The sequence below is a fragment of the Phocoena sinus genome, chromosome 15, assembly GCF_008692025.1.
Source record: "Phocoena sinus isolate mPhoSin1 chromosome 15, mPhoSin1.pri, whole genome shotgun sequence".
Taxonomy (NCBI): domain Eukaryota; kingdom Metazoa; phylum Chordata; class Mammalia; order Artiodactyla; family Phocoenidae; genus Phocoena; species Phocoena sinus.
In genome coordinates this window covers 10,297,079-10,323,597 of record NC_045777.1, presented here as the reverse complement: position 1 = coordinate 10,323,597, position 26,519 = coordinate 10,297,079, and the positions used below count along the sequence as shown (strand labels likewise).

The window sequence follows — 26,519 nt, the reverse complement described above, 5'->3', positions numbered from 1 at the left end:
CATCTGTCTGGCTGTGTCTCTCCCTCTTTCCCCTTTATCCTGCTTAATCATTGCCGAAGAACTGTCCACTTTCAGACGCACTACATGTAGCTTTATTGGTTCATTTGTCTTTCGTCTCTTCCCCACGAGAAGGTAAGCCCAGGAGGGAGGAGCGTTGCTTTGTGCATGCTGTGAGCCCAGGGCTGGGGACAGTTCCTAGGACTTAGCAGGGGATGCCTGTGATGGATGGATGCAAGTATTGATAGATGGAAGGAAGGGAGGAAGGGAGGAAAGAAAGAGAGAGAGAGGGAGGGAGGGAGGAAGGGTTGATGGATGGATGGAGATACATATGGATACAGACGTGTCTCAATATATCTTGACACACATCTACATATCGCTATCTCTACATATCTGCGCCTACATCTTCATCTGCATCTACAATGAGGAATGACACAGGTTGAGTGTTTAACCACAGTGACATATTTGAATGCTCACAGTAACCTTCTAAGAAAAGAAGTACTAAAATTATTCACCTTTGGGGAGCAAACTAAAGCCTAGGAGAAGTCAGATGGGGTGACGCTTAGATCTGACCCCTCCAGAACTGGTTTGTCCAGCTCCAGAACCCCATCTCCTAGCCCCTCCAGCCAACCAATTCTTCTGAAGGTGGGCTGCAGGAAAGAACGAAGACGCTCTCCAGATGCCTTTCCTGGGCAGGGTGAGAAATGGGTCCCATCCAGCATGAGGGACCATCTCCTCGGCCTCGCCTTGGCAGCGTGGGCCGAAGAGGCCGGCCCTCCCTGGGTGAGTCAGCCTGAGCTCCTGGCGTTCCTCCCAGAGCCCAAGAACTGGGCAGAGGGCCAGCCCTTTCTGTGCCAGGGGCCTGCGGACCTCCCCATCCGGGAGCCGGGGACGCAGCCACGTGAGGCCCGAGGCTCAGACCCAACCCTGTCCTCCTGGCTGGCCTGGGCCTCCAGGTCCAGCACCCCCCTCCCTTCGGCCCCAGAGCCACGTTGAAATCAGTCCCTTCAGGAGCAGCCACACACTTGGTGACATTTAAGGAGTCTGCTGCGGACCAGATGCTCCCAGACACTTTACACTGAAAATGCAGCCGGATGACTCTCAGTGATGGCCCTGCCGGTATCTTCCCATCCCAGGCTCAGCCCAGGCTCTCTGTTCCCAGGGGCCCACCAGCTAGCGCGGTTCTAAGGGGCTGCCAGTTAAGAGTACCTATTAAAAAGGCCTCTCTGCAGAAGCTGCTAATTTCTCCCACATGGGCCAGGTTATTAAGCCTTTCTTTCAACAGAGGAGTTCTGTATGACTTCCTAATTGAGCTGCCACCAATGGGGATTTATTAGCAGTGAAAGCGGCAGCCACACCGCCTAGAAGAGCAGGTCCCAGCTTTTAAGATCCGCCTTTGATGCGTTCAGGGGGCCAGTGGGGGCTTTTGGTCCCAGGGATGGGTGGGGAGGCGGCAAGAGCCATCCTTCCCATTTTGCAGGTGGAAAGCCTGAGTCATGGCTCCTGGGCAAGCTGGCCAAGGGCTCCCAAGCCAGCGAGGCCGGGGCCTGGACGTGGCCGTGAGTTCTCAGCAGTGGGCGGGAGGCTGGGCCAGACGGCTGCTCCGTGAATCACTGTGCATTGCTGTGAACACAACTCTGCTATTTCCTGAAGCAAACTCATTGCTTCTCCCTCCACAGCCTCACAGTTTCAAGCAACTAACTGATTCTCCCTTTGCCAAGTCTGCATTTCCTGCTCCTTCCCCTTACTGAAGGAAAACTATCTTTTCTAATGAAAATTTAAAGAGTCCAGTCCGGCTTCCTGTAAGCTTTTATCTGGACGCCAGTCTTGCAACTCGAAGTGTGGGCCGAGCACATCAGCATCAAGGGAAGCCGGGGGCGGTATTATTAGAGGTGCAGACCTCATGCCCCACCCCAGACCTACCGAACCCACATCTGCAGCTTAACAAGGAATCCAGGTGATTCTTATGAGCTATCAAGTCTGCGAAGAGCTGCTTAGTGCTGGCTACACATTAGAATCAGCTGGGGAGTTGAAACAATAATGACCCCCTGGCCCTAATTCTACCATTTTACAGAAAGACAGATGCTCACGGAGCGGCAGCTCCTGCCTGGGTGAGACTGTCACCTTGGAGGGTCCTCAGTTCCAGCTCAAGTCCCCACCAGGTGATCCTTGCACAGGGCTTCCCAGCTCTAAACCTCACTTTTCCCATCTGAAAAATGGGGCTGTTAGCAGACCCATCTCACAGGCTGCTGTGAGGGTTAAATGGGAGAATTCACAGAAAGTGTAGTTGGCTCAATAAACACCGGCCAGTATGGCGAACAACAGGAAGAGCTGTAGCTCCCTGAGCAGCTGCCCTGTGCTCAGCGCCGGGAACCACTGTTGTCTTGTCTTAGCTATTTCACCAAATAAGTACGGACCGTGTCCACGTGTTTACACACAGTACTGCTCTCTTCACTGCTGTTCTTGGTGGATCCCGACCCGAAACCCAGGTTTCTTGGCCCTGAATCCCAGCATTTTTCAAAGGGAGCTTCCCGGGTCACCTGCAGCCTAATCACCTGGTTGGGGGAGGTGCTTAATAAAAATGCAGCTTCCCCAGGCCACACCCCCAACCCCCCAACCCCCTCCCCAGCCCCAGAAGCTCCTAGAGGAGCCTGGACATTTGCATTTAAACAATCTTTCCAGGTGACTTGTTACACACATTCTGTTTGAGAGCCAGGTCTCACACTTAAGAGGCCACCTGAGGACGAGAAGACCTCCTCCAGGGGAGGCCCCCCCCGCCCCCCCATCCTCAGAGAGCCCAGAGGCAAAGCAAATGAATCCAATTAGCCCCTGAAAGAGGAACTGAAGACAGGCAAACAGCAACCAAAACCACCCTCCTGGGGTCCACTTCCTTCTCCCTCTCTGACGCAGCCTCCAACACCTAGGGCTACTAATTGGGGTGACACGGTCCAGGACCTATGGGAGGGCTCTCTGCAAGCCCACTGGGCCCCCCAGGCCTGAACCACCACCCGTAGCCGTCCCCACCGAGTCCCATTCGGCTCTTCGACCACTGGAGACTCCAGACCCTCCAAACCCCAAACCCTGCAGTGTTCTAACCAAACAGGGGGCCACCAGCTTAAAGCCAAGCCCACGGCCCAGGTCTCACCTGTGGGTGGAGGCTAGACCCTCAGCTCTGGCTTAAGCGTCAAGGTGGCCCTCGAAGCCAGGAGACTACCTCAGGCTTCCCTCCTGCCCCTGGATTGTTGCATGTCATAAAGTGGCTTGGGGCTCCTATGTTTTATGAGCTCTGAATCAACAGGGCGCTGTTGGTTTAGCCAGCTTGGGTGTTTACTTTCACTAGCAACAGCGGCTGATTGGGAGCAGAGCCCGCGGTAAAGGCTCAGAGAAGGAAATTCACACCAGGCGGGGGTCCTCCAGGTCAGCCTGGACAGGGGGCTGCCTGGCCAAGAACGATGATCTACCCAAGAACCTCAGGAGAGAGGCGGGAGAAGCTGGTCAGGGAAATTTGGTTGTGCAGAGTGGGTGGGTTCTGCTAACAGCGAATAATTACAGCTGCCATAGAGAGTGCCTTGGATTCCAGCACTTTTTTTTTTTTTTTTTTTTTTTTTTGCGTTACGCAGGCCTCTCACTGTTGTGGCCTCTCCCATTGCGGAGCACAGGCTCTGGACGCGCAGGCTCAGCGGCCATGGCTCACAGGCCCAGCCACTCCGCGGCATGTGGGATCTTCCCGGACCGGGGCACGAACCCGTGTCCCCTGCATCAGCAGGCAGACTCTCAACCACTGCGCCACCAGGGAAGCCCTCCAGCACTTTTTATATACGTTTTTGTTTATATTATAAAGCACACACATGAAGAAGCAAGTTACGGTCATGGGTCAAAGTAAGGATGCTGCCACGTGAGAGCCTGAGTTCGAAGCCCAGCTCGGTGACATCAAGCTTTGGGACCTTGGGCAAGTCATTTAATCTCTCTGTGCCTCTGTTTTCTCATCTATAAAATGGGACTCATCATAGGGCCAACCTCAGAGAGCGGTTTGCAGATTAAATGATCTAATGCACAGGAAGTGTGTGGCACCTCATCAGGGCTCAATGAATGTCTGTTATGTTTATTTTTATTGCTAAACTTCATGAGACCACAAGCAGGAATGATTCCCATTTTGGAGGTGAGGGCGCTGAGTCTCCCAAAGGAGAAGGCACTGAGAGCTCACAGCTATGTAAGGCGGACAGGCAGAACTTGAACCCAGACTGTGGGATTCCCCTACCCAGAGGGACCTCTTTTTAGTAAAATGGAGAAGGACCCACTGGGAAAGCCGCCAGCCAGCCCAGACCAGGAGGAGAGCCCCCTTCAGTCTCACTCTGGCCCAAGCACTGACCACCCCCCATCCCAGCTGCTGTAAACACTTCCTGTCTGTACATCAGGCCCTGTCCTTGGTTGTGAGCCTGGCCCGGCTGAGCCGGGCCTGGCCCAGAACACGGTGCTGACTCAGGCCTTGCCGGGGAGGGGCCGGGAGCAGGGCCGGCAGACTGGCCCCTCAGGCTGCCTCAGACCCCGCCTTGGCCACTGATGGGTCTTCCCTGGGGAGCGGGACCCTGGGGCAGAGGAACCCAATTCTCCCTGAGTGTGGGGTTCACCTCTGGGAGGGACCTGTCAGCATTCACGGCACGGGACTGGGGCGCGGTGTCTGCAAATGCAGGGGGTCCGCAGTGCATGAGACCACCTGCCAGTTCTGACCTCAGGGGGTCTCAGCTTCCTCCTACGGAAAAAGGAGCACAAACAACGGCCCTGAAAGACTGGTACCTCTCGTCCAATCCCCACAGTGCTGGGTCCATAGGAGGGGCTCTTATTCTTCTCCATTCCAATATATTAACCTGGAGACCCCGCAGAATATTCCCACATATCTCCAGTAACCAAGAACCTTACAGGGGGCTCCATGAATCTCCATTCGACTAACGAGCTCCCTGGTCACTGGCGGACCCAGGCAGCCCAGACAGAGAAAAGGACATGGGTTTTTAACCCCCAGCTCTTGCCCCTTCCCTCGCCAGCCACGTGACTCTCAAATCAGTTAGCCAGCCCTTCTGAACCTCAGTCTGCTAGCAAGCTCAGAGTCTTTGAGTCTTCCCAGGCTACGATGAGGGTAGAAACAAGTTAATAGATGTGACAGTTGGGGGCAGGTGGCACTTGGCAGCTCTTCAATAAAAGGGAGTTTTGCCTCCCCAGCCCCGCCAAACTAGCTCAGTAAAAGGCCATAATCGCAGGGTCAGGTAACCATATCAATCAGTGGAGAAGCCACCCCAATCCTGGGCTCCCCAAAAACCCAGCTTTCCTGTAATCACCACCCAGCCAACCCACAGCACCAGACAGATAATCATCTAAGCTCCTCTTAGCAGCAGGGCGTGCGGCTTGCCGCCAGCTCACCTGAAACAGTTAGTGTTTGTTAAACTCTCACACCTACTGCTGCGGGGCTGTGGGCTCTCGGCAGTGACAGAGTGGCAACCAGAGGTATGTAACGTCTGCTTTGCAGAGCTACAGGGAGGGCTGCAAGTGGGAAAACATGAGACATACCAGAAGAGAGGCATTGGGGTTATTCTACTGTACTGAGATAGGTACTACTGCCATCCCCATTTTACAGATGAGACAACTGAGGCACAGAGTGCTAAGTAACTTCCCCGGGACTAAACAGCTAGTAAGTGGCAGAGGCAGGATGTGAACCCAGACCCACAGTCCTAACCATCACCCTACCCTGCTTCCTCCCAACATGTTGGTTTTCTGATGTTTCTGAATGTGATCCCTTAGTCATTGCTTAAAAGCCACCTTAGAGAGCCGGGGCGGACAAAAGCCGGGCCTACCTGCCCTCTGCCCAAATTTCACCCAAGATTTACTGCTACAGGGTCTCGAGGGAGACAATCCATTGCAGAGTGGTGGGAGGGTGGCCACAGTTACCTAAGGGTCGCTGATCTGGTCTCCAGTTTATATGAGATGACGTCACCCTTTGGAGTTCTGGCCCAAATTAGTCTGTCACTCGTGATGTAGCTCAACCTTGGTGTCCTGGGATCCAGCAGGACATGGTCGTCACAGTTGGCTTGGTCCCTTACTAGCTGTGTGACCACAGGCAATTAGTTTAACCTCTCTGTGCTTCAGTTTTCCCATCTATAAAACTGGAACAGATGCTGAGTTCCTGGTGTCCTCCCAATGATTTAGCAGCAACAGAGAAAGTGCTCGACATACAGTAGGTGACTGATAATAGTTCCTTGTCCTTTACCTCCTCCCCTTCGTGTCCGCCTTATGTCCTACCTTCCTTCATTTGGTCTTCAAGTATTTATTAGCATCTACTATGTGCCAGGCACTGTGCTAAACAAGTTTTAAAATATAAATCACATCATGCCAGTCCCTTATGTAGAACTCAAGGCTTCCCGTTTCACTTAGAATAAAATCCAAAGTCCCCTGCTTCCTCTCAGACCTCACCTCCTACACCTCTCCCTACCCGTCACTCCACACTGCCTCCCCGGCTGCCTCTGTGTTCCCTGACGATGGCAAGCTTATCCCTGCCTTAGGGCTTTGCACCTGCTCTACCCTCCAGCTGGGCCATGCTCCCCCGTCACTCAGGGCCAGGTTAACAAGCCATCTGTTCAGAGAGGTCTTCCCTGGTCAGAATGACTAAGGTTGCTGCTCCCCCACCCCCAAGTCACTAACACATGATCTTTGTTATTTTCACCATGACAGTTAGCTCTGTTTGAAGTGATGTCTCTGCCTGCTTGTTGACTGTGGGTTTTCCCCACTAGAATGTGACCTCCATGATGGCCACGACTTTGGTTTGTTCACTGCTGCATCCCCAGTTCCTAGTACTATATAATGCACTCCAAATATACTTTTAATTAAAAGAATAATGTTAAGGGGCCTATAAGAATTATGTGGGTCGTTTTGGCTTCTGGAAGCAGAGGGGCAAGAGAGTATCTCTGATTTATGAAGCAAAGCAAAGTCAATTTGCCTGTCTGATCTCACTAATTCTAAGGATTTCCATAAAGCACTGCTGTGTGATCACCCATCTTCCACGTCAGACTTAGGAGCGTGTAGTGGAGGAGTAAAGGGGAGGTAGTGAGGGAGGCAACAGTCTTCGGTTGTCTAAGCTCTCACTTTCAGAAAAAGGCATATGAAACAACTGAATTTCCATACGAAAAACAATGCAACTGGACCCTATCTCACACCATACACAAAAATTAACCTGATACGGTTTGTATCCCTAAACCTAAAAGCCAGAATCAAAAACCTTCTAGAAGAAAACAGAAGAGAAGATGTCTGCTATCTTCAGATAGGCGGCGATTTCTTGGGAGAATATAACGAGTAATAATCCCAAAAGAAAAGAAAAGAATATACTAGACTTCATCAAAATAAAGTATTCATGCTCTCAATAAGACAAAATTGAGAAAATAAATAGGCAAGCCACAGACTGGGGGAAAATATCCATAATACATACATCTGACAACAGGTTCATACCCAATGCAAAAAGAACTACTGTATATTAACAATAAAAATATGAGTAACCCAATAAAAACGGGCAAAAGCTCTGAACAAACACTTCACCAGAGAAGACACAGGACAGCCAATAAGCACACAGATTAGGGCTCAGCGTCATTAGTCTTTAGGGAAATGCACATTATGGGTTATGTACAACGAGATACCATTTTACTCACTGTAATGGCTACAATTAGAAAGACTGGCAAAGCCAAATATTAGTGAGCAAGTGGAATTCTCAGACACTCTTGTACGGAGTGCAAAACGATTTGGAAAATACATAAATTGGAACATATGGTTTTTTTTCCCCATGACCCAGCAATTCCATTACCGGGTATTTACCCAAAAGAAACGAAAGCATCTGTCCACAAAGGCCTTGAAGGGGAACGTTCATAGCAGCCTTATTCATGATCCCCAAACCCCAGAAACAACCCAAATGTCTATCAGTGGTAAATAAACAATCGTTATATTCATACAATTGAATACTGTTGGGCAACAACAACAAAAAAGGAATGAACCACCAAATCACACAGTAACAGTGATGGATCTCAAAAACATCATGCTATAAGTAAAACAAACCAGACACGAGAGAGCCCATACTGTACTATTCCATTACATGAAGTTCTAGAATGGGGAAAGCGCATCTATGGTTATAGAAATCAGAACAGTGCTTGCCTGTGTATGGGGCTGGGGAGGGGGCACTGGCTGAGGGGTAGGAGGAAACTTTCAGGAACGAGGGAAAACGCCCTGTATCTTGTTTGGAGTGGTGGTCACACTGGTGTACACGATTGTCAAAACCACTGAACAGAAGATTTACAGTCCATGCAATTTAGCGTATCTTAATTATACCTTTGGTAAAACACATTTATGTCATGAAAAGGGAGAGACTGAAAACACCATGTGAGAAAAGCTATTTTCTAGTCCACACCTCATACCCATGCCCCCAGTTCCTGCAAAACGAGCGAAGTGAATTTACACTCTGTGCTCTGAGCGGGCAGGGCCCGGTGGGAAATTGCTTTAGGTGTTTCCTGAAATGTGATGAACAGAGAGGCCCCTTTGCAGGGCAAGGAGAAAACCCAAGGAAAGTTCTCACGGGAGAAGGCATCTGCCCCTGGGGACACATCCACTCTGTCTCATGGCTGCCTCTCTCTCCTGCGGGGCAGCCTGAGGACACTGTTTTCACACTTTCATTTTTTTCAACAAACATTCTGGAGACAGTTGCTATGTGCCAGGCCCTGGCTAACATCCACTGGCCCCTAACCTTACCTAAGAGAGATTGATAAGTAAATTGGGTGTCAGTGCACAGAGAGGGGACCCTATACCCTGTGGGGTGAGGGCAAGCTTCCTCCTCGAGGGGCCATCTAAACTGGGGCCTTGGATAAGGAGGGGTTAACTAAGCAACTGAAGGATGCGGGCACCCCACCTCCCAGCAGTAGGTCTCTAACTTTGCCGCATGTCAGAATCACTAGGCATCTCTGAAAGTCTACGGGTTCAGGGCTCAACGCAGACCAACTGAATCAGAGTTTCTGGGGTGGGATTCAGGCATCCTATTTTTTCTTAGAAGTCCCCAGGTGATTCCAACATGCAGCTAAGATCGCTCTGGATGGAGGTGACAGCATAGGCAGAAGCCTAGGAGCCCGAGGAAGATGCCCGTGGATTTGGGAATTGCGGAGCAGAGAGAAGGGTGAAGCCGAGAAATGCAGCTGAGGAGGTGTCGTGGGTTGAACTGAGCCCCATCAAGATTTCCTGCCCACCCAGAACCTCAGAATGTGACCTCATTTGGAAACAGCGTCTTCAATGATGTGAATAAGGATGAAGATGAAATCATCCTGGATTGCGGGGTCCTAAACCCCATGAGAGTGTCCTTAGAAGAGAGAAAAGAGGGCACACAGAGAAGGCCATGTGAAGATGGAGGTAGAGACTGGAGTGATGTGTCTACAAGCCAAGGAACGCTGGTGATGGCCGGCCACCACCGGAGGAGAGGGGCCTGGAACAGACTCTCCCTCCCTCAGAGCCTCCAAGAAGGAACCAGTCCTGATGACACCTTGGTTTAGGGCTTCTGGCTTTCAGATCTGTGGGAGAATCAATTTCTGTGGCTGGAAGGCTCCCAGGTGGTGGTAATTGGCTTCACCAGGCCTGGGAACTTGCACAAGAGGGAAGCAAGGGTTCCACCAGCACAAGGGAACTTGGAGTTGAAGCCGAGAGCTCTCAGGAACCCAGGGGGTAAGGAGAACTGTCCCATTCCAAGGGTCCCAGACGAGGAAAGGCTGCCCACAGCTGTGACCGTGTGCAAGGTCTCTGTTGGGCAAGACCAGGGTGTTGCCTTCTGAGCTCTTCCAGGTTCTCCTCCAAGTGGGAGGAGGGTGGGGCAGCCTCCGGAGCTTGGGAGACCAGAGAAGGTTCGAAAGAGTCTCTGCTGAGAATAGGGGAGGGAACTCAAAGGACCTCCCTGGCAACACTGAAGATCCGCTGGAAACAGAAAACTAGAAACATGGGGTGTCCCTCTGTGCACAGGTGAGATTTGACCTCGGGCACACTGGCCTATAAATAAAGAGAAGAGATCTGCCTTTCTGGCAAGTAACTCCACTTTCCAAAGAGTGGCCTCCAGTAGCTTGTTCCAGACTTTTCTACTAGATTCTGAGAAGTCAACCTTGATCCCTGAGACGTCACGTAAAAGACATCTCCAAAGTAAACAAGTTAGCCTTGCAAATAAGCACCAGCCCACTGAGTGTTTTTCTTACCAACCTACCTTCCCCAAGGGGTGTACATGAAGTCAATTAGTCAGCAGATATTTATTGTACGCATACTGTGTTGATACATGTCACAGACTAATTTGTCAACAAATATTGAATATCTCCCTAAGGATCAAACAAACAGGAATTCAGTTAGTCCATAAATGTTGGAACTGCCAGACAGAACAGAGGAGATAAAAATGACACAAGGCTCTGCCTTCCCTCCGCGAGAGGGAAAGTGGCCCATCGGGAGCTCCACTTGGTATTGCCAGAGAGGCTGGTGTTGCAGAAACCAAAAGAAGCTATTTCACAGAACTAGAAAGTTGGAGACTCTGCCTCTGCTCCCTACCGAGTAAAAATGAGTAAATCACCTTAACAAGAAATCACCTTACCAAGAAAGTCTCCGTTTCCTTATCTGTCAAAGCACAGTAGTTCAATCGGCCAAACACTTTTTTACAAGAATAGGAAAACAAAAAACTGCTATGTTCAAAGCTCACGCAACTTTTAACACCCTGAGGATCTTGCTGGAGGTGCGTGCAGCCAGTGCTGACCCTTAAAGTCTCAGATTGACAGGAGATAGAATGACTTGAAGGACCCAAAGATGGAGAGAACAGGAGCTCCTATCAACGGTCCCTCCTGAGGCCTCCTGACCCCCACCTTGCTACAAACCACAGCCCCATCCTGGAGACTGAGTCATTTGCCAGAAAGGCAAGACCTTATCTTCTCAAAATCCCCCAAATCACTGAGGAAGAGCCTGAGTTTCCTTCCCCAAATGTCTTGAGATGTTCAAAACCAAGACCAGGGTGGGGCAATCACCACGACTAGCACTTGGGGGACAGGGGTGGGGTCTGCTGGGCAGAGGAGGGGAATTCCTTCACTGTTTCTGTGATGATGTTTTTCAAACGCTTGTTTTCCTCTGTTGTCTGCTGTTGGGTCTTTCTCCTCTAACTTCAGAGCACAAACTCACCACCACATTCAGCCTGGTCCCCATCCTGACTCACCAGCCTGGAAGAGATCACAGGCCTCCTTCACCCTTGTCCAAAGACCAATCAAGACCAAGTTCTGGCTTCTCTACCAAAGAGGGTCCACCCTCTCCTCTTGCTGGCTGAAGGTCAGTCTTCCTCAATGCTTTCTGCATAAAATATTCATACTTTCCCTTTCCTCATTAGTGTCTGATTAAGACCACCTCTGATGAATCCAAGCCACGTGCAGTTCTCAGCTGACCTACAGAGTATTTTGACTTTGTTGTCGCTTTTCTTAAAAATCAGGAGATTATTGGTTTATCTTTAAAAAAAAGTCAGGGGCTTCCCTGGTGGCGCAGTGGCTGAGAGTCCGCCTGCCGATGCAGGGGACGTGGGTTCGTGCCCCGTTCCGGGAGGATCCCATGTGCCGCGGAGCAGCTGGGCCCGTGAGCCATGGCCGCTGAGCCTGTGCGTCCGGAGCCTGTGCCCCGCAACGGGAGAGGCCACAACAGTGAGAGGCCCACGTACCACAAAAAAAAAAAAAAAAAAAATCAGATTTGGCCACACTGAGTCGACACTCCCACATGGAAACACTGGCTGGATTTGGGTAACAGCAACCCATTTAGGTGGGGAATGTGCCACCCTGGCCCCCAGTCTCTACCACTACTACCCACCCAACCCACTCCACTCATGTCCACGACCTCCCTCGTCTCTGCAGGCAGCTGATTCTGTGACACCTAATTATGGTAAAATGTCCAGTAAAAAGGGGGGAAAAAAACCCTGAAACATAATTGAATATGGAACATTATTGTAAGAGTACAAAAATATTCTTAGAAGAACGAGACTTTTTAAAACTAATAAAAACAGCTTTTGTTTCTGGAACAATGCTTACTTCTTTTTTTATGCTTTTAAAAATGACTTCTCAACTCTCAAAAGCTGAGCAGACAATAAGCTTTGTCACATCTTAACTACAAAACCCAACAACAAACTTGCCCAAAGTACCTAAGAATGATCTCAAAGTGATTTCTTCTTTTGAAGCCTGATGTAGCTGGGCCAGGTCTCTGCTCAGAGACCTTCCAAACAGGATCTTGGCCACTCTGTACTGGATTCTGAAAATCTTCTGCATCTTCGTGTGGGTTAGCTTATACCAGACTGTAAGCTCACTGACGACAGAGAAAACATCTTGCTCATCTGCAGGCCCCCGGCACAGCACCAGACACTGAGCAGATTCTCAGTCAACACACAGGGATGGGCTGAGGGCGATGGGGACGTGTGGCTCCTGCATGCCAAGGCTCCTGCTCAGATCCCAGCCCTGCTGAGACAAGTTACACTACCCCTCATCTCTCTCCCTCCTCTTCTCTAAAATGGGCATCACGACACCAGCCATTGCCAAGGACTGCTGTGAGTATTTAAAGAGTACGACACACTGAGCACTTAGCCTAGTGACCAGTGGAGTCACAGTGCAGTAAGCGAGAGCCACCGTGATATTATTATTATTCTACTGAAAGAAGAGAAGAGGAAAAAGGGACTTCCCTGGTGGCACAGTTGGTGGGACTCTGCGCTCCCAATGCAAGGGGCCCGGGTTCGATCCCTGGTCAGGGAACTAGATCCCACATGCATGCCGCAACTGGGAGTTCGCATGCCACAACTAAGGAGCCCGCCTGCCGCAACTAAGACCCGGCGCAACCAAACAAAGAAATCTAAAAAAAAAAAAGGGGGCACTAAGTACAGTGAACTCACTCCAACTGCATCTACCCTTTTTGAGACCAGCACAACACTTATACATTCCAAACCTTCTAAACCAAGCTGTAGGCTACTTATCAGCCATATTATTTTTCACAGTAAACCCTCCACAAGTAAAGAGAAGCAGAGAGAAACCCTGAAATGTACTCTGTCTCTGGCCCCTTTGGTCATCTTGGGCCACCGCTGACCCCTGCGGGTCACACATTCTTGCTGGGTACCTTGCCCAGGCTGCACTGCCCAGGGTCACATACACTACACTTGCCAAAAACCGACCCTGCCCAGAACCCAACTTACAGCACTCGATGGGGTTAGATGCTGTCTGCAAGGAGACGATCCTTCCGCTGGACTCTGGAATGTGCACCCGGAACACCAGCCTCACCCGCGTGTTCTTCCTCCCGATGTCCGTCTCGCCTTTCCGCAGCTCAATGTCCGCATTCCGAAGCTTCAGGATCCCCGCACAGTCAATGCTGCCGGAAAGTCAAGAACCCCACTGACAACTGACCATCTCGGGGAGCAGGAGAGGTCACCCGCAAGGGGGGCGGGGGATTGCAATACACAGATAAATTTTTCAGCCAGGAATTTAAACCAAAATGGGGGTAAAACACAAAGTAATTAGCAAAATCCCCCAGTGGAAATTACCTCTCTAGGGAGATTCTGCATGCTTACTTTTCTACTCTCCAAAGTACCTGAAAAACTCAAAGACGCAACTGGGAAAAACTGATTATGGACTATGCAATAGTAAGAGTAGTAATATGGACATTAAATACCTTGAATTTGATCAATGTCCTGTGGTCACGTAAGAGAGCATGCTTGTTCTTAGGAAATGCATGCTTAAGCACTTAAAAGTAAAAAGGCACGATGTCTGCAACTAACTCGCAACCGGCTCAGGAAAAAATAAAGAGGGGGGAGAAAAACAGTAATAAAGCAAATGTGGAAAATGTTAACAATTGGTAAATCTGAGCGAACAGTGTAACAGGAGTTCTTTGTACAATTCTCGCAGTTTTCATGTTTGAGATTATTCTCTAATAAAGTTTTTTAAACTCCAACACACGGGTGCAATGTTTCCCACATTTTAGCCATATGCATATCAGCTCTGTGAGGTTAGACCTATCTGCATAGTTGTTTAATAATTTTAAGTCAAATAAATTTATAAATGTAAATAAACTTAGCCTCATCCCAAGCAACATAAACCAAAGATGCATAAGTATTCTTCCTCTCAACACACATGAAAAACATCTAGGTCTAGAACTTTTAAAATGGAGACTTTTAAAACAGAAACCTCTGTGGGTCCTTCACAAATTGGGAACCACCGTCTACGGTTGCTTCCATCAACTCCCTCCTCCTCCCAAATCCCTGCCACTTGGCCCCATCACTTCCCCATGAAGACCCACTGCCCTCAGCCCCCAGCCCTTACGTTGCCCTCATGTTGTTTTTTGGCTCCAGCGGAATCTCCAGGACTTTGGTGTTGCCCACGATCTTCTCGTAGCTGGTGGTGGTGACTGTTTTCCCCGTGATCCGGTGTACCTGGTAGAAGGCATGGGGCTTAAGGATCCGCTCGTCGGCCGTCCCAATGAAGATCTGAAGCCCCAGCGGCTTGTTTTCCATGTAGCCATGGAGCTGAGGGGAAGAAAACAAAACCAAATTATTACAGCACCATTAACATACAGGGTATGGTGGCTACAGTCCAACAAACAAAAACAACAAAGAAGCTCATGAGCAGCAGAAAGAACACAGAATTGCTGCAATGTCTAGAGTCATGGGGAATTGGAAGCAACCTGCATGTCCAGCCAGAGGGGACTGCTTGGATAAATTACAGGGATCCTCTTTCAAATGGAATATTAAGCAGCCCTGAGAAAGAGTGTGATAGATCAGAATTGCATTTATGGAGAAACAGCCCGAAACTATGCTTAATTGGTGACCGGGGGTCAGGGGGTGGTAGGGAGAAGAGAAAATAAGTGGAAACGATAAACCAGAGCTCTTGACAATGGGTTGCCTAGAAAGAAGGAACTTTCAGTTTTTATATGACTATGTTCCAATTAACAAGTTAGATTTTATAATTTTAAAAAAGAAGGAGCAAGACAAAAGTACCGTCATCTAAACTGGTAGAAAATTAAAGACTGGAAGAAAATATGTGTAATGTATAACATGCAAAGGATTAATACATACAATACATAAAGAACGCCTACAAGCGAATGAGTAAAAGACAAGATTCCTGGCCATCCTATTTAAAATCGAGTCCTACCCCCATGGCTGTCCCTAGCTCCTTTCCCTTCTTTTTAATCCCATAAAATATACTATATATTTTCTCAATTCCTTTTGCTTGGGTCTTTCTTCTACAACTAGACTATCACCTCATTGAGGCAGGGTTTTATTTAACTTGCCACAGAATCCCTAGCACCTAGAATAACGCTTGGCACACAGTAGGCATTCTAGTACATATCTGCTGAATAATGAATTTTTCAACAGAAAATTGGACAAGAGATTTGAACAGGCAATTCACAGAAAAACAAATGACCATTAGCATAGAAAAGATGTTCAAGTTGCCTTGTAAACAGGAAAATACAAATTAAACAACTATGAGGTATCATTTTTTTGCCCATTAGATGGGCACCCATGTAGATATTTGATAATATCAAGTGTTTTGGAGGCTGTGAGGACACAGACACTCTCCCACAGCTGATAGGAACAAACTGGTATAACTATTTTTGGAGTAGCAGTTATTAATATTAAAAATACATATTCCCTATGACCTAATAAATCCACTTCTCAGTATGGACCCCAGATGAAATGCTGTGCATGCAGGAGATGTGCACAAAAATGTTTACTAACACGAAGAGAAAAATGAACAATCAGTTTCATCCATCAGGCTTATGAGTAATACACGTCCAGGCTATGAAAGACTACAACAGTTAAAAAACCAGTATGGTAAAGATCTGTGAACTTCACCTGGAAGATCTAAGACATACTATTAAAAAAGAAAAGCAATTCGTTAAAAAAAAAAAACGTGGATAGCAGGATACAACTTATTTTTTTTTAATGCTGAATGTTTTGATCCATTCATTTATACTCATGTAAATGCAATAGGGAAAGGTGTGGAAGGATGCGCTCCAGACTGACCACACCATGATCACTTCTAGGGATGCAGGAGATCAAGGATGAGAAGGTGATCAAAGAGGAATTTAACTTCATCCACAAAGTTATAGACAGAAGAGCTGCCTGGAAACTTGTGGAATTTAACATTGGTTTTGAAAATTATACGTAAGAAAAGAAAAAAAGGACGTTGAGCTAAGAGTTAGAAGGTGGGTCCCTGTCTTGCCACTCCCCAGCTGAGAAATGCTGGGCAAATCATGTAATCCTTCTGTGCCTCTGCTCCTTCCTCTGCAAATTGGGCAGAAGGGGGGTTATGACAAGTGACAACTCACTGAGACCCCACCCTTCCACAGAGTTCTACAAAATTTCAGTAGGATCTCCAGTCAAATGCCCAGAACCAAAGGCTCCAGGGCAATAGATAATCACACATGGTCTAGAACTGCACTGTCCAGTACAGCAAGCAGTACAAAAATTTAATTGAAAGGTCAGTTTCTCGGTCACACGAGCCACACCTTCCAAGTGTTCAATGGCCACAAATGGCTGGTGCCATAATGAACGGCACAGATACAGGACGTTTCCATCATCGAGAAAAGTTCTTTCAGACGATGCTGGTCCAGAAAGATGGTGTTCTCTTGTGCCCCTCTAAACACTGGACCAAGAGGCGAGCTAAGGGTGGAGCAGAGCCAGAAGGCAACCTTCTTCATAACCTGCCAGGCTGACACCTACAACATTTACATAAGCGTCTGATACACACCGGAGAGGCACCCTGGGGCAAAGGTGGAAGTGAAGTCAGTCTCTTATCTTTCTCCCCCATGCAAACTGAAGAACAGGTACTGTTCTTGACAAAAATCAAAGGAGGAAGGGCAGCTTTGAGGACAGATTCCGTTTTTGTTGTTCTTGCTTTCCATTTGGACCCAAGATAAATATCTTTCCTCACCTCCTGTCCTGGATTTATCAGGAGGTGGTAAACACAGTATCACTCAGAATCAAGGAGGAGAGTAGGTAGGATAGACAGTGACCCTAATGGTCTGAGGTTCCTTCCTCCTTCCCGGGATCTAAGAGCAGAAATTGCAGGCTGCATGTACTCAGGGTAAACAGCCAGAGAACACCTGGGGATAAAATCCGTCACATCCCAAAGGAGTCCAGCCGCCTCTAGTCCCCTCCCCTGATGGCACACTAGTCCAAGCCACTACTGCCTCGCCCTGGAGTGACCACCACTGCTCCCTAACTGACCTCTTGCTGGTCTTTAACAGAATAGCTCTCTGATCTTTAAAAAATGCAAAGCAGACCCAGACGTTCCCCTGCTTACAACCCTCCAAAGACTTCCTGTGGCCGGAGAATAAAATCCAAACTTGGTACCATGGTCTGTGAGGCTTCCAACAGCCCAGCCTCTGTCTTCCAGTCCTTCCACCCCATTAGGCTCCTGCCAGCACCAGCCATCCTTCTGTTCCCTGAGCACACCAAGCTCTCTCCGACCTCAGGGCCTTTGCACAGCCATCTTCTCTGCTGGCATACTCTTCCACTGGTACATTTAGCTCTCAGATCTTCAGGTCTTTCCCAAACCACATTAGTTACATACACTCAGGGCCGGAGCCAGCTATTCCACCCTTGCAGTTGGTTAAATTTTCAGGAATTTTAAGAGCCGTTAGACATTACTTTGATAGCCTGAAATTAGCCACGATGAGAATATTTACACCACAAAAACTGGCAAATGCTACAAATCGGGGCTCTTTTTTTCTAGAGAAGTAGATGTTAAACATTCACTGACACACCACAGGAATAGTTACTTCGTTACCATCTGAAATTTTCTTGTTACTTGTTCATTTGCTTAGTATCTCTCTTTTCCACTTGAACAGGAAGTCCATGGTAGGAGGAAGCGTGTTTGTTTCGTTCAGTGTGATCAATAATCACGTGGAATCAATGGTCACCAGCAACAACCGGGCAGCAGCTAAGTGTACACTGTCCCCAGGCCAAGCACCACACTCAACGTTTTACATGTATCACAACAATTCTAGGTAGGAGGGGCCCATCTTATAGATGAGAAAACGGAGGCTGGCAAAGTCCTGGCAACTTGCCCCAGTGGACACTGTTAGTACAGGGCAGGGCCAGGATGCGGACTCTGGGCCTTCAGGCTCTAAGTCCATTCCCAGCGTGCTGTCTGTGCCCTTGGTGCCTGATAGACTCACAGCTGCTCTCTGATCTACAACTACAGCTCAGAAAGTGCAGATTACATTCGCAAAGGAAACACGAGCGAGTGCGAAATTATAAGATCAAGAGTGCTCTTCCTGCTGAACAAGAAGCGGTGGGGGCAGGGGAGGAGGAAGGGAGATGGAGGGAGCCGGAGAAACAGGCAACAGCAACCAAGACAAACAACGCTGCCCCTCAAGAGAAGAACCCACTTCTTTAAGCGGGAACTTTGTGTGTCCCGGGCTGAGCAGCCCCTAGTTCAGCTGGACTAGCTGATGCCATGTGAGCAGCTGGAACCCACCTCACCCTCGTGAGCGCCCCCTCCCACGTAAGACAGGTCTCTGCTGTCAGAGGGCGTGGTAGAGCAGGAAGGAGAAAGGATTTCACGTTTGGTCAGACGTACCCAGCTCTCAGTCCAGGCCCTGCTTCTTATCAGCAGCTGTGTGACCTCAGAGCAGTGACTCCACCTCTCTGAGCCTCCATCTGCTCCTATAAAACAGGGACATCACTTCCCACTGCCCAGGGCTCTTTGAAGGCTAAAGAAGATGACCTTTATAGGGCCCCAAAGCCCAGCACACAGGAGGTACCCATGAAAAGAGAATTCTCCTTGTCATCGGAGGCTGATGCAAATCAAAACACGGAGGTGACAGGACGGAACTGAATGGAGAAGTGAAGAATGAATGTGAAAGACCCACAATGTGAAAAACAACCCCGAACATCCTGATGTGTGGTGAAACCCAGGCACTCATTCCATCGTCTCTGTGGGCAGCTGAAGAGCCCCTGACGTGGAGGGCTGGGAGGAGGGGGGTGGGGGAAGAAACCACACCGTCTAGCGTGAAAAAAACACTTCCCCTCCGACCTCCACCCTCCCCTTCCCTGAAGGTGGCAGAAGATGACCAGAGCGCGTGCATTCTGGAAGAGGCTTGCCAGCTTTCCGGAGGTTTGATAAGACCATATGGCTATTTACTTGCCTCTCCAAAACCTGAGTGATTTGGGTCTTGCAAACAGAACCTGATGCCTTGGGATGGCGTGCCCTGCCCTCAAGGTCTCAAATGCCCCATTGCCCCCATTTTAGGAAGACCTGGGTCTCGAGGCCTCTTTCCAGGCTTCTTCAAAGATAAGGTCATCTCAGGAGCATGGCAAGCAGGGTGGCCTCCCAGCCATAGCAGACTCCCGCCTGCCCACCCATTGGAACCTAGAAGCTCAAGGTCAGCCAACCTCCAAAGCACAAGAGGCTCCACTTCCTGCAGCCAGGGTGAGAGCAAAAGTCTTCTCCTTTTCGCAGAAAATTTCCCGAGCAGTCTACAAGATTCCAGGAAGAAGGGGTGCTTCTGGGGCACATCATGAGGGTCTGCCGCACAGCTAGGGGGTGTCAGAGCTGATTTAATCTGTACAGCAACACACGGAAGGAAAAGCAAGGTGATCCCTTTTATGGGTGAGAAAGCCAAGGCTCAGCGGGGTTAAGTGACTTGCTCATGACCCTAAGCTCCAAAGCCATCGAGTGGAAGCTCAGGGATGTGGCCAGACTTGCTTCCCATGTCGCAGCTGCCTCCTGACGCTCCCAGATGCTGGACTATATTATATATATTATGACAGGCAGGTCCATCCCACCAGCTCAGCCAGAAGAACCCAGACTTGAAATGGTCTCCACATCTCAGAGACCCCCCGTTTCCCAGAGAAAGCTCATCAGAACCACGCCTGCCCCCAAATTCAAGCTCTGCCCCCTCTTAGCAGCAACTGAACTGTCCTGAGGCACAGGTACATGTGGATACTTGCTTTCCCTTCGTCTTGTTATAAAAGTAATAAGGGTTCATCATTCATTGCAGAAAAAATAGACAATATAAAAATATATATATTATAGAGAAAATACTCTCTCAAAATAAATAAGCATTTTAGTGTACATCCTTCCAGACGCTTCTTCTAGGCACTTAGAGAAACATACCTGGGATTCTATTTCAGATATTGTTTCCACTTAACAATATAATGTGACCATTGCCCTTGGTCATTAAATGTTGTCCACTGGGACAATCTCAAATAACTGCATAGTATCTCCCTGGGCTTAGACCGGCACAAGGCAAGTGAGGTTCCCCGGGCACGTGGTTTAAGGAGGCACCGGCTCTCAGGGCTGTGCAAATGTTATCTGAGTACCTGAAAGTGAGTGCTACCTTAAATTTTGCCCTGTCCTGCATCCCTTGTTCCCATCCTACGTTTGGACTCAGAGCTTAACCTCTACAGTTGGGCATTTAGGTTGTTCAAACATTCCCCATTATATAATGTTGCAATGAGAACTCATAAATGACACTTCCTTGAAAACAATTTTTCTATCAACTCTGTTCAGAGTTTTTAAATACTCTCAGATGGATGAGGTTGCCATCAAATCTGAAATGTGGGATTGATTTTCAAAATGGCAACAGGCCAAGGAAACTGTTTTGAATTTTACTAAAATCAAACTTTAACAATGTTAAGTAGCATTTTTTTGTTGAATTTGGAATATTAGGAAATTGGTATCGTCCTCAAATATTACATTGTGAAAGAAGGGAAAAGCCCATGGGGATGTTTTATTGTAATTCCCAACTGCCACACAGCACGCAGGGAGAAAGTTTTTTACAAATACACGTGGATCTCAAATTCTGCCTTTATTTTTGGATGCAAAAATTGCAGAACATAGCTGCTACCCCAAGCCCACTCCCATCTCACTCTCTCTCTCTCACACACACACACACACACACACACACACACACACAAACACACACAAACACGCACACCAGGAAAACTACTCCATGATTTTACTCTTATCTCAGTGATGCCAACAGCATTACATATCCATCTAATGAGCACATATTAATAACATCATTAAAAACTCTAATTCATGATAACTCCCTCCGCCTCACCTCCATATCGGATCCACCTCAGAGTCCTGTCAATTTGATTTCCTAAAGTGCACTCAAATCCATCACCATTTCCCCATCCATCACTTCCGCCCTAGTCCAAACTACAACTATTTCTCTCCTAAAGAGTTTCCCTGCATCCCCTCCAGTCCCCACCCACGACTTTCTACCCTGTGGCCAGGATGACCTTTTATAAACTCCCAGCTCCCACTGACGACACCACCATGTGTGATCTGACCCCACCTCACATCACACCCCGACCCCCTTACCAGGGGCTCCCTGTGTCTGATCTTTCAGAAACAATCCCCCCATCACCCTCTCCACCACCTCTGCCCTAGGTAATTCCTAGTCATACTGCAGAATGTGACTCAAATACTATTTCCCAAAAAAAGTCTTTCTTTTGCTCCCCGGACAAGGCGGGGCCTCCCAGCAATAGTCTTCTTTGTTATACTTCTCATAATTACAAGATATAATTAGGTGCCCAATTAACTGTGGCATGCCTGTCCCCTTTCCATCCTCCTGAAGTTCCATCAACAACTCAACTGCCCTTTTACAGAAGAGGAAACGGAGGCTCAGAGACATGAGGTCCCCAACCAAGCAAGCAGCAGTGCAGGGATTTGAACCCAGGTCTGACGCCAGGAGGAATATTTCCTTCATCTGCTCTATGTGCGACTGATGCAAAAGACAGAACAAGGGTACCAACCAGGTAAAACTTGACCTGGCTGAAATATGTAAACCTAAGAGCAGAGCCCACAGAAACAGGGTGTACCCAAAGCTGTGGTAGACAATTTTGCAGTTATCTTTCAAAATTACAAATGTACACTCCCTTTGCTGTAGTAATTCCACTACTAGTAAGTGGGTTATCCCATGGATGCCCTGGTAGATGTGCAGAGAAAAACTAATGACAAGGTTATTCAATGCAGCGCTCTTTAAAATAGCAAAATATTGGAAACGACCTAAAGGTCCATGAAAAGAGTACTGGTTAAATCAGTATTGGGATATTACAGAGTATAATAATGTTATTAAACAAAAAAAAAAGAATGAGTATGCTGGGGACCAGCATGACAGTGAATATGAATGGCAACCCCTGGAGTTGTGCAGTGCACAATCTGGGCAACCACATGGGGCACCCTAAGGAAGCTTTTTATATAGCAATATAGAATAATCTCCAAAATACACCATAACCATGAGAACAAACATATGTGTTTTTAAGGTGGAGAAGGGATGTGTGTGTGTGTGTCTGTGTGTGTCTGTGTGTGTGTGTGTGTGTGTGTGTGTGTGTGTGTGTCCAAAATAAAAGTAGAAAAGAAATCAGGTCTTGTTTTAAAATGCCCACTGGACTTTGATCATTCCCAGTAAGGAGCTCTGTTGTCCCATGACTCCATGGTTGTAGCTCCCTTAAACCCAATATATTGGTTACAATTCAACTCAAATGAATGTATAACATAAAAATAAAGCCAAAATATTCATTCAAAGAAAGAGACACACCCCCCCGTCTGCTTTTCTCTTTGTAAACCTTCACATTTCTTTTAAGGGCCACAAAGAAGGTAAACTAAAGCGATGAAGGTACAAATGCATGTGCAACGTCCCATCCCATCCTGTAAGAAAAGTCAAGACCCAGGACCCACCCACAGAAACGTCAAGAGCAGGAGTCCAAGGTGGAGGCCTTCAGCAAAGGAAGAAGCAGGCAGAGGTGCCAGCAGGGTCCCTTCGAGTTAAGGGTATGGGGCCCACACCAAAAGAGAAGCAAACCGCACACCACATCCACTGGAGCAGCAAGTCTTGGTGGCTCAACGTTTGAAATCCAGCGAGAATCTGCTTCTCGCAAGCCCGCTTACCACCACTAGGGTCTGAGCTACCATCATCTCTTGCCTGGACCATTGCAGTAACCTCCTTCCAGGGTCTCCCTGCTTCCATCCTTGCCCACCTCTTCTCCTCCCCACTCCACATGACCTTCTGCACACAGCAGCTAGAATGATCTTTAAGACTGTACATTAGATCTTGTTGCTCCTCTACTCAACCACCGCCCCCACCCACCCCGCCACAGCAAACATCTTTTTTTTTTTTGCGGTACGCGGGCCTCTCACTGTTGTGGCCTCTCCCGTTGCGGAGCACAGGCTCAGGATGCACAGGTTCAGCGGCCATGGCTCACGGGCCCAGCCACTCCGCGGCACGTGGGATCCTCCCGAACCGGGGCACGAACCCGTGTCCCCTGCATCGGCAGGCGGACTCTCAACCACTGCGCCACCTGGGAAGCCCACAGCAAACATCTTTTTCGGATCAAAAATGCAATGTCTTTAACGTGACTCAGAAGATCCTATATGATCTGAACCGTCTCCTCCATCTCCAACCCTCCCTCCCCGCTCCCTCCACTGCAGCCACACCGCCCCGTTGTCCTCAGACAAGCCACGCACACCAGGCACGCTGCAGCCTCAGGGTCTCAGCACGAAGCGCTCCCTGTGCTTGGTGCGCTCATGCCGCATCCTCCCAGGGCTCATCCTCCTTGTCGCTCAAACCTCTCCCCAAACGACCCCTTATCAGAGAGCCCTTCCCCGACCACTCATCCCAACATGGCACCCCACGCCCATCTCACTCTTCACCTACCCACCCTGCTTTATGCTGTAACAGCCATTTATCGTAGCCTGATGTCGCGTGATATATTTAGATTTTTTTCCCTTCTCCGGTCCCTCCCTGACTAGAGCATCAGCAGCTTACCTGTCTGGCTCACAGAGGCATGTGCAGTGCCTAGAACACCACGCAGGTGCTCAACACGTGAGCGACCCTAGGAGGGAGGGGAGCCCCACCAGAGGGGTCTGAGTGGCTATCATCCCTCCAAACCCTCCCCTCCCCCATGACAAAGGGCGGTTATGCCGCCCACGGCAGCTAGCTTCCAGGCCCACAGCGAACACTGTGTCCTGCTCAGCGTGCGCAGGACTCGGCTGGTTAGACAACCGACACCGGGACTCCCCTGCTCCAAGGAGAGGTGACAGCATCTCCAGGGTGTGATGGAAGAGGGGCCCCACGTCTGCTTTCTCACCCAAGCGGGGATCCCGCTGGCCGGATATGTCTTCAGCCTCGCAGGGAGACCTCTGTGACCAGACGCCCCTCTGCTAGCGTCACATTCTATTTTATTATTGTATTTTATTTTTTATTTAAATTGAGGTAGAGTTGATGTATAATATTAAAGTTTCAAGTGTACAACATAGTGATTCACAATTTTTAAAGGTTGTATTCCATTTATAGTTATTATAAAATATTGGCTCTGTTCCCTGTGTTGTACAATATATCCCTGTAGCTTGTTTATTTTATACCTAGTAGTTTGTACCTCTTAATCTCCCCTACCCCCTATCTTGCGCCTGCCCGCTTCCATAGGGCCACATTTTAAAAATCACGTGGTGAGCCACAAAAAGAGAATGAGACACTTTGCACGGGCTCGAAAACAAAACAAGTCAGTCTCTCTCAGTATTCTAAATTAAGAATCAAGTCATTCTATATTTCTCACATCACTGGAAATTAAAAACAGACATATCTACCGCAGAGCAAGCACGATGACTGACGAGAGAGGCTTGATGGCCTGAAACATGCTAAATTTGTTTCCAATTACCATGTCCACATTTGAAACCCCAAGGAAGCCATAGAAAACAGAGTGGCGAGATCAGAGACAGACACATTAGCCTAATGGGATCCAGGACCCAGTGCTGTACCCCATTCTCCTCTCCCCACAGCACCGCCCCCCAGGGGTCTCTGAACAAAGAAACGGGATCACTTTGCCCCCTCCCTCCTGGAGACACCACCTTTCCCTTCTCCGGTCCCACCTGCCCCACTGTACCCTCAGCCCCCTGCTTCGGGTCCGCTCAGCAGAAATGTCAGGAAAAAAAAGAAAAGAAAGAAATGTCAGCTCCCCACCAGCACCCCCATCCCGACCAACTATCTCCCCAGGCCAAGGAGTGGCTGAGTCATAGAGGAGATGAGTCTGGAAGTGCTGGACTGAAATATGCGAGCCTTCTCGGAGTGGACCTTTGGAAGGAGTTTCGGTTTTTTTGCTGCTTTAAGAAGCCAAACGAGTACTTTTCACATCTTCTCTCTGTCCCATGCCTTGGGTAGAACCAATGTAACACGGAGATTAAGAGCATGGACCCTGGAGAAGCCAGACCATCTGGGGTTACATCCTGGCATGGGCACTGACTCTGTCGTGGTGGGGAAGTTAGTTTACCTCTCCGGGCCTCAGTTTCTTCATCTGTATATGGGACTAATGACAACGTACCCTCACTGGGTTACTGGGAGGATCAAGTGAGTGACACACAAAGCAGGTTGTAGGCGTTCGATCAGTATCAACTTTCACAAACATTCTTTCACCTATGGCTGGTGACTTTGGACAATGAAATTCCTCCTTCTAGTCTAAGTTCTTGGAAGAAATCATCTTGAAGGTTATCTTTCGGCTCTAACATGTGATAACCCTCAGGTGCATTTAGAAAATCCAAACGCCTCATCACAGTCTACAAAACCCTGCATGATCTGGCCCTTGCCCATGTCACCAACTTCATCTCCCCGACCCTGGTCCAGCCACACGGGCCCCCTTGCTGCTCCTTAAACAGGCTGAGTTTGCCCCTACCACAGGGCCTTTGCACTTGCGCTCCCCCCAGCCTAGAACACTCTTCCCTCAGGTCTTCCCATGGCTGGTAATCCCCTGATTCTTTAGGTCTTAGCCTAAATTCAGGGCCTTCTTTGAGCAGCCCGGCTAAAGCAGAGCCTCCCCACTGTCGCTCCATCATTCCTGCTGATTTCCTTCGAGAAGCGTTATACATTTGCTCACTGCTGACTGTCTGTCCTCCCCACCCCACCCCCTGCTAGAATGAAAGCTTATTCATCACCACGTCCCAGCACCTTGAATAGTACCTGGCATATAGCAGATGTCCAATAAATATTTGCTGAGTAAATAAATGAACAGATTAATTTTCAGGTTCCTATGTGGCTCACAATACTGCCAAGTGATTCATCCTCCAGTGACCCTGAGAAAGGAGGCTTATTCATGTCTAGAAGAGAATCCCCATGTTTGGAGTCTGCTTGAATTCACCACCACTTGAGCCAGTCTGCAGGAATGTGTCTCACCGTGAAAGAGACATATTATGCCAGGCTAATTCCATCGGAAGTCAAAGAGGACACAAGCTCAGGCTGGGAAAATGAAGTGTACCATCTCTTCTCCAGCAGCATTTAGGAATGGACACAGGGAGAGACTGAGTCAAAAGTACAGTGACTCGGTAGCCTCTTGGAGGTGGTGAGGAAAGGTGAGGCACGGGCAATGCCCTCTGCCACCTGTGCGTTCACCCAAAGACCAGACAACAAGAGAGACTATGCTTCAAAAACATTTTTCCACGAGTCTCTCGCTCAGGGCCCCAACCTGATACTGAGGAACA

At 48.7% G+C, this 26,519-nt stretch overlaps 1 protein-coding gene across 4 annotated transcripts in view; it reads right to left on the bottom strand.

Moving 5' to 3' along the window:
- The window catches only part of NFATC2 (nuclear factor of activated T cells 2), a 144,727-nt gene that overhangs the window by 66,660 nt on the left and 51,548 nt on the right, over positions 1-26,519 (bottom strand). For all 4 annotated transcript variants that reach the window (XM_032605808.1, XM_032605807.1, XM_032605810.1 and 1 more), the window contains exons 4-5: positions 14,355-14,557; positions 13,235-13,407 (exon numbers count right to left, since the gene is read on the bottom strand). In XM_032605808.1, the coding sequence (XP_032461699.1) occupies positions 13,235-13,407; positions 14,355-14,557 (376 nt within the window). The remainder of the gene's footprint in view (positions 1-13,234; positions 13,408-14,354; positions 14,558-26,519) is intronic.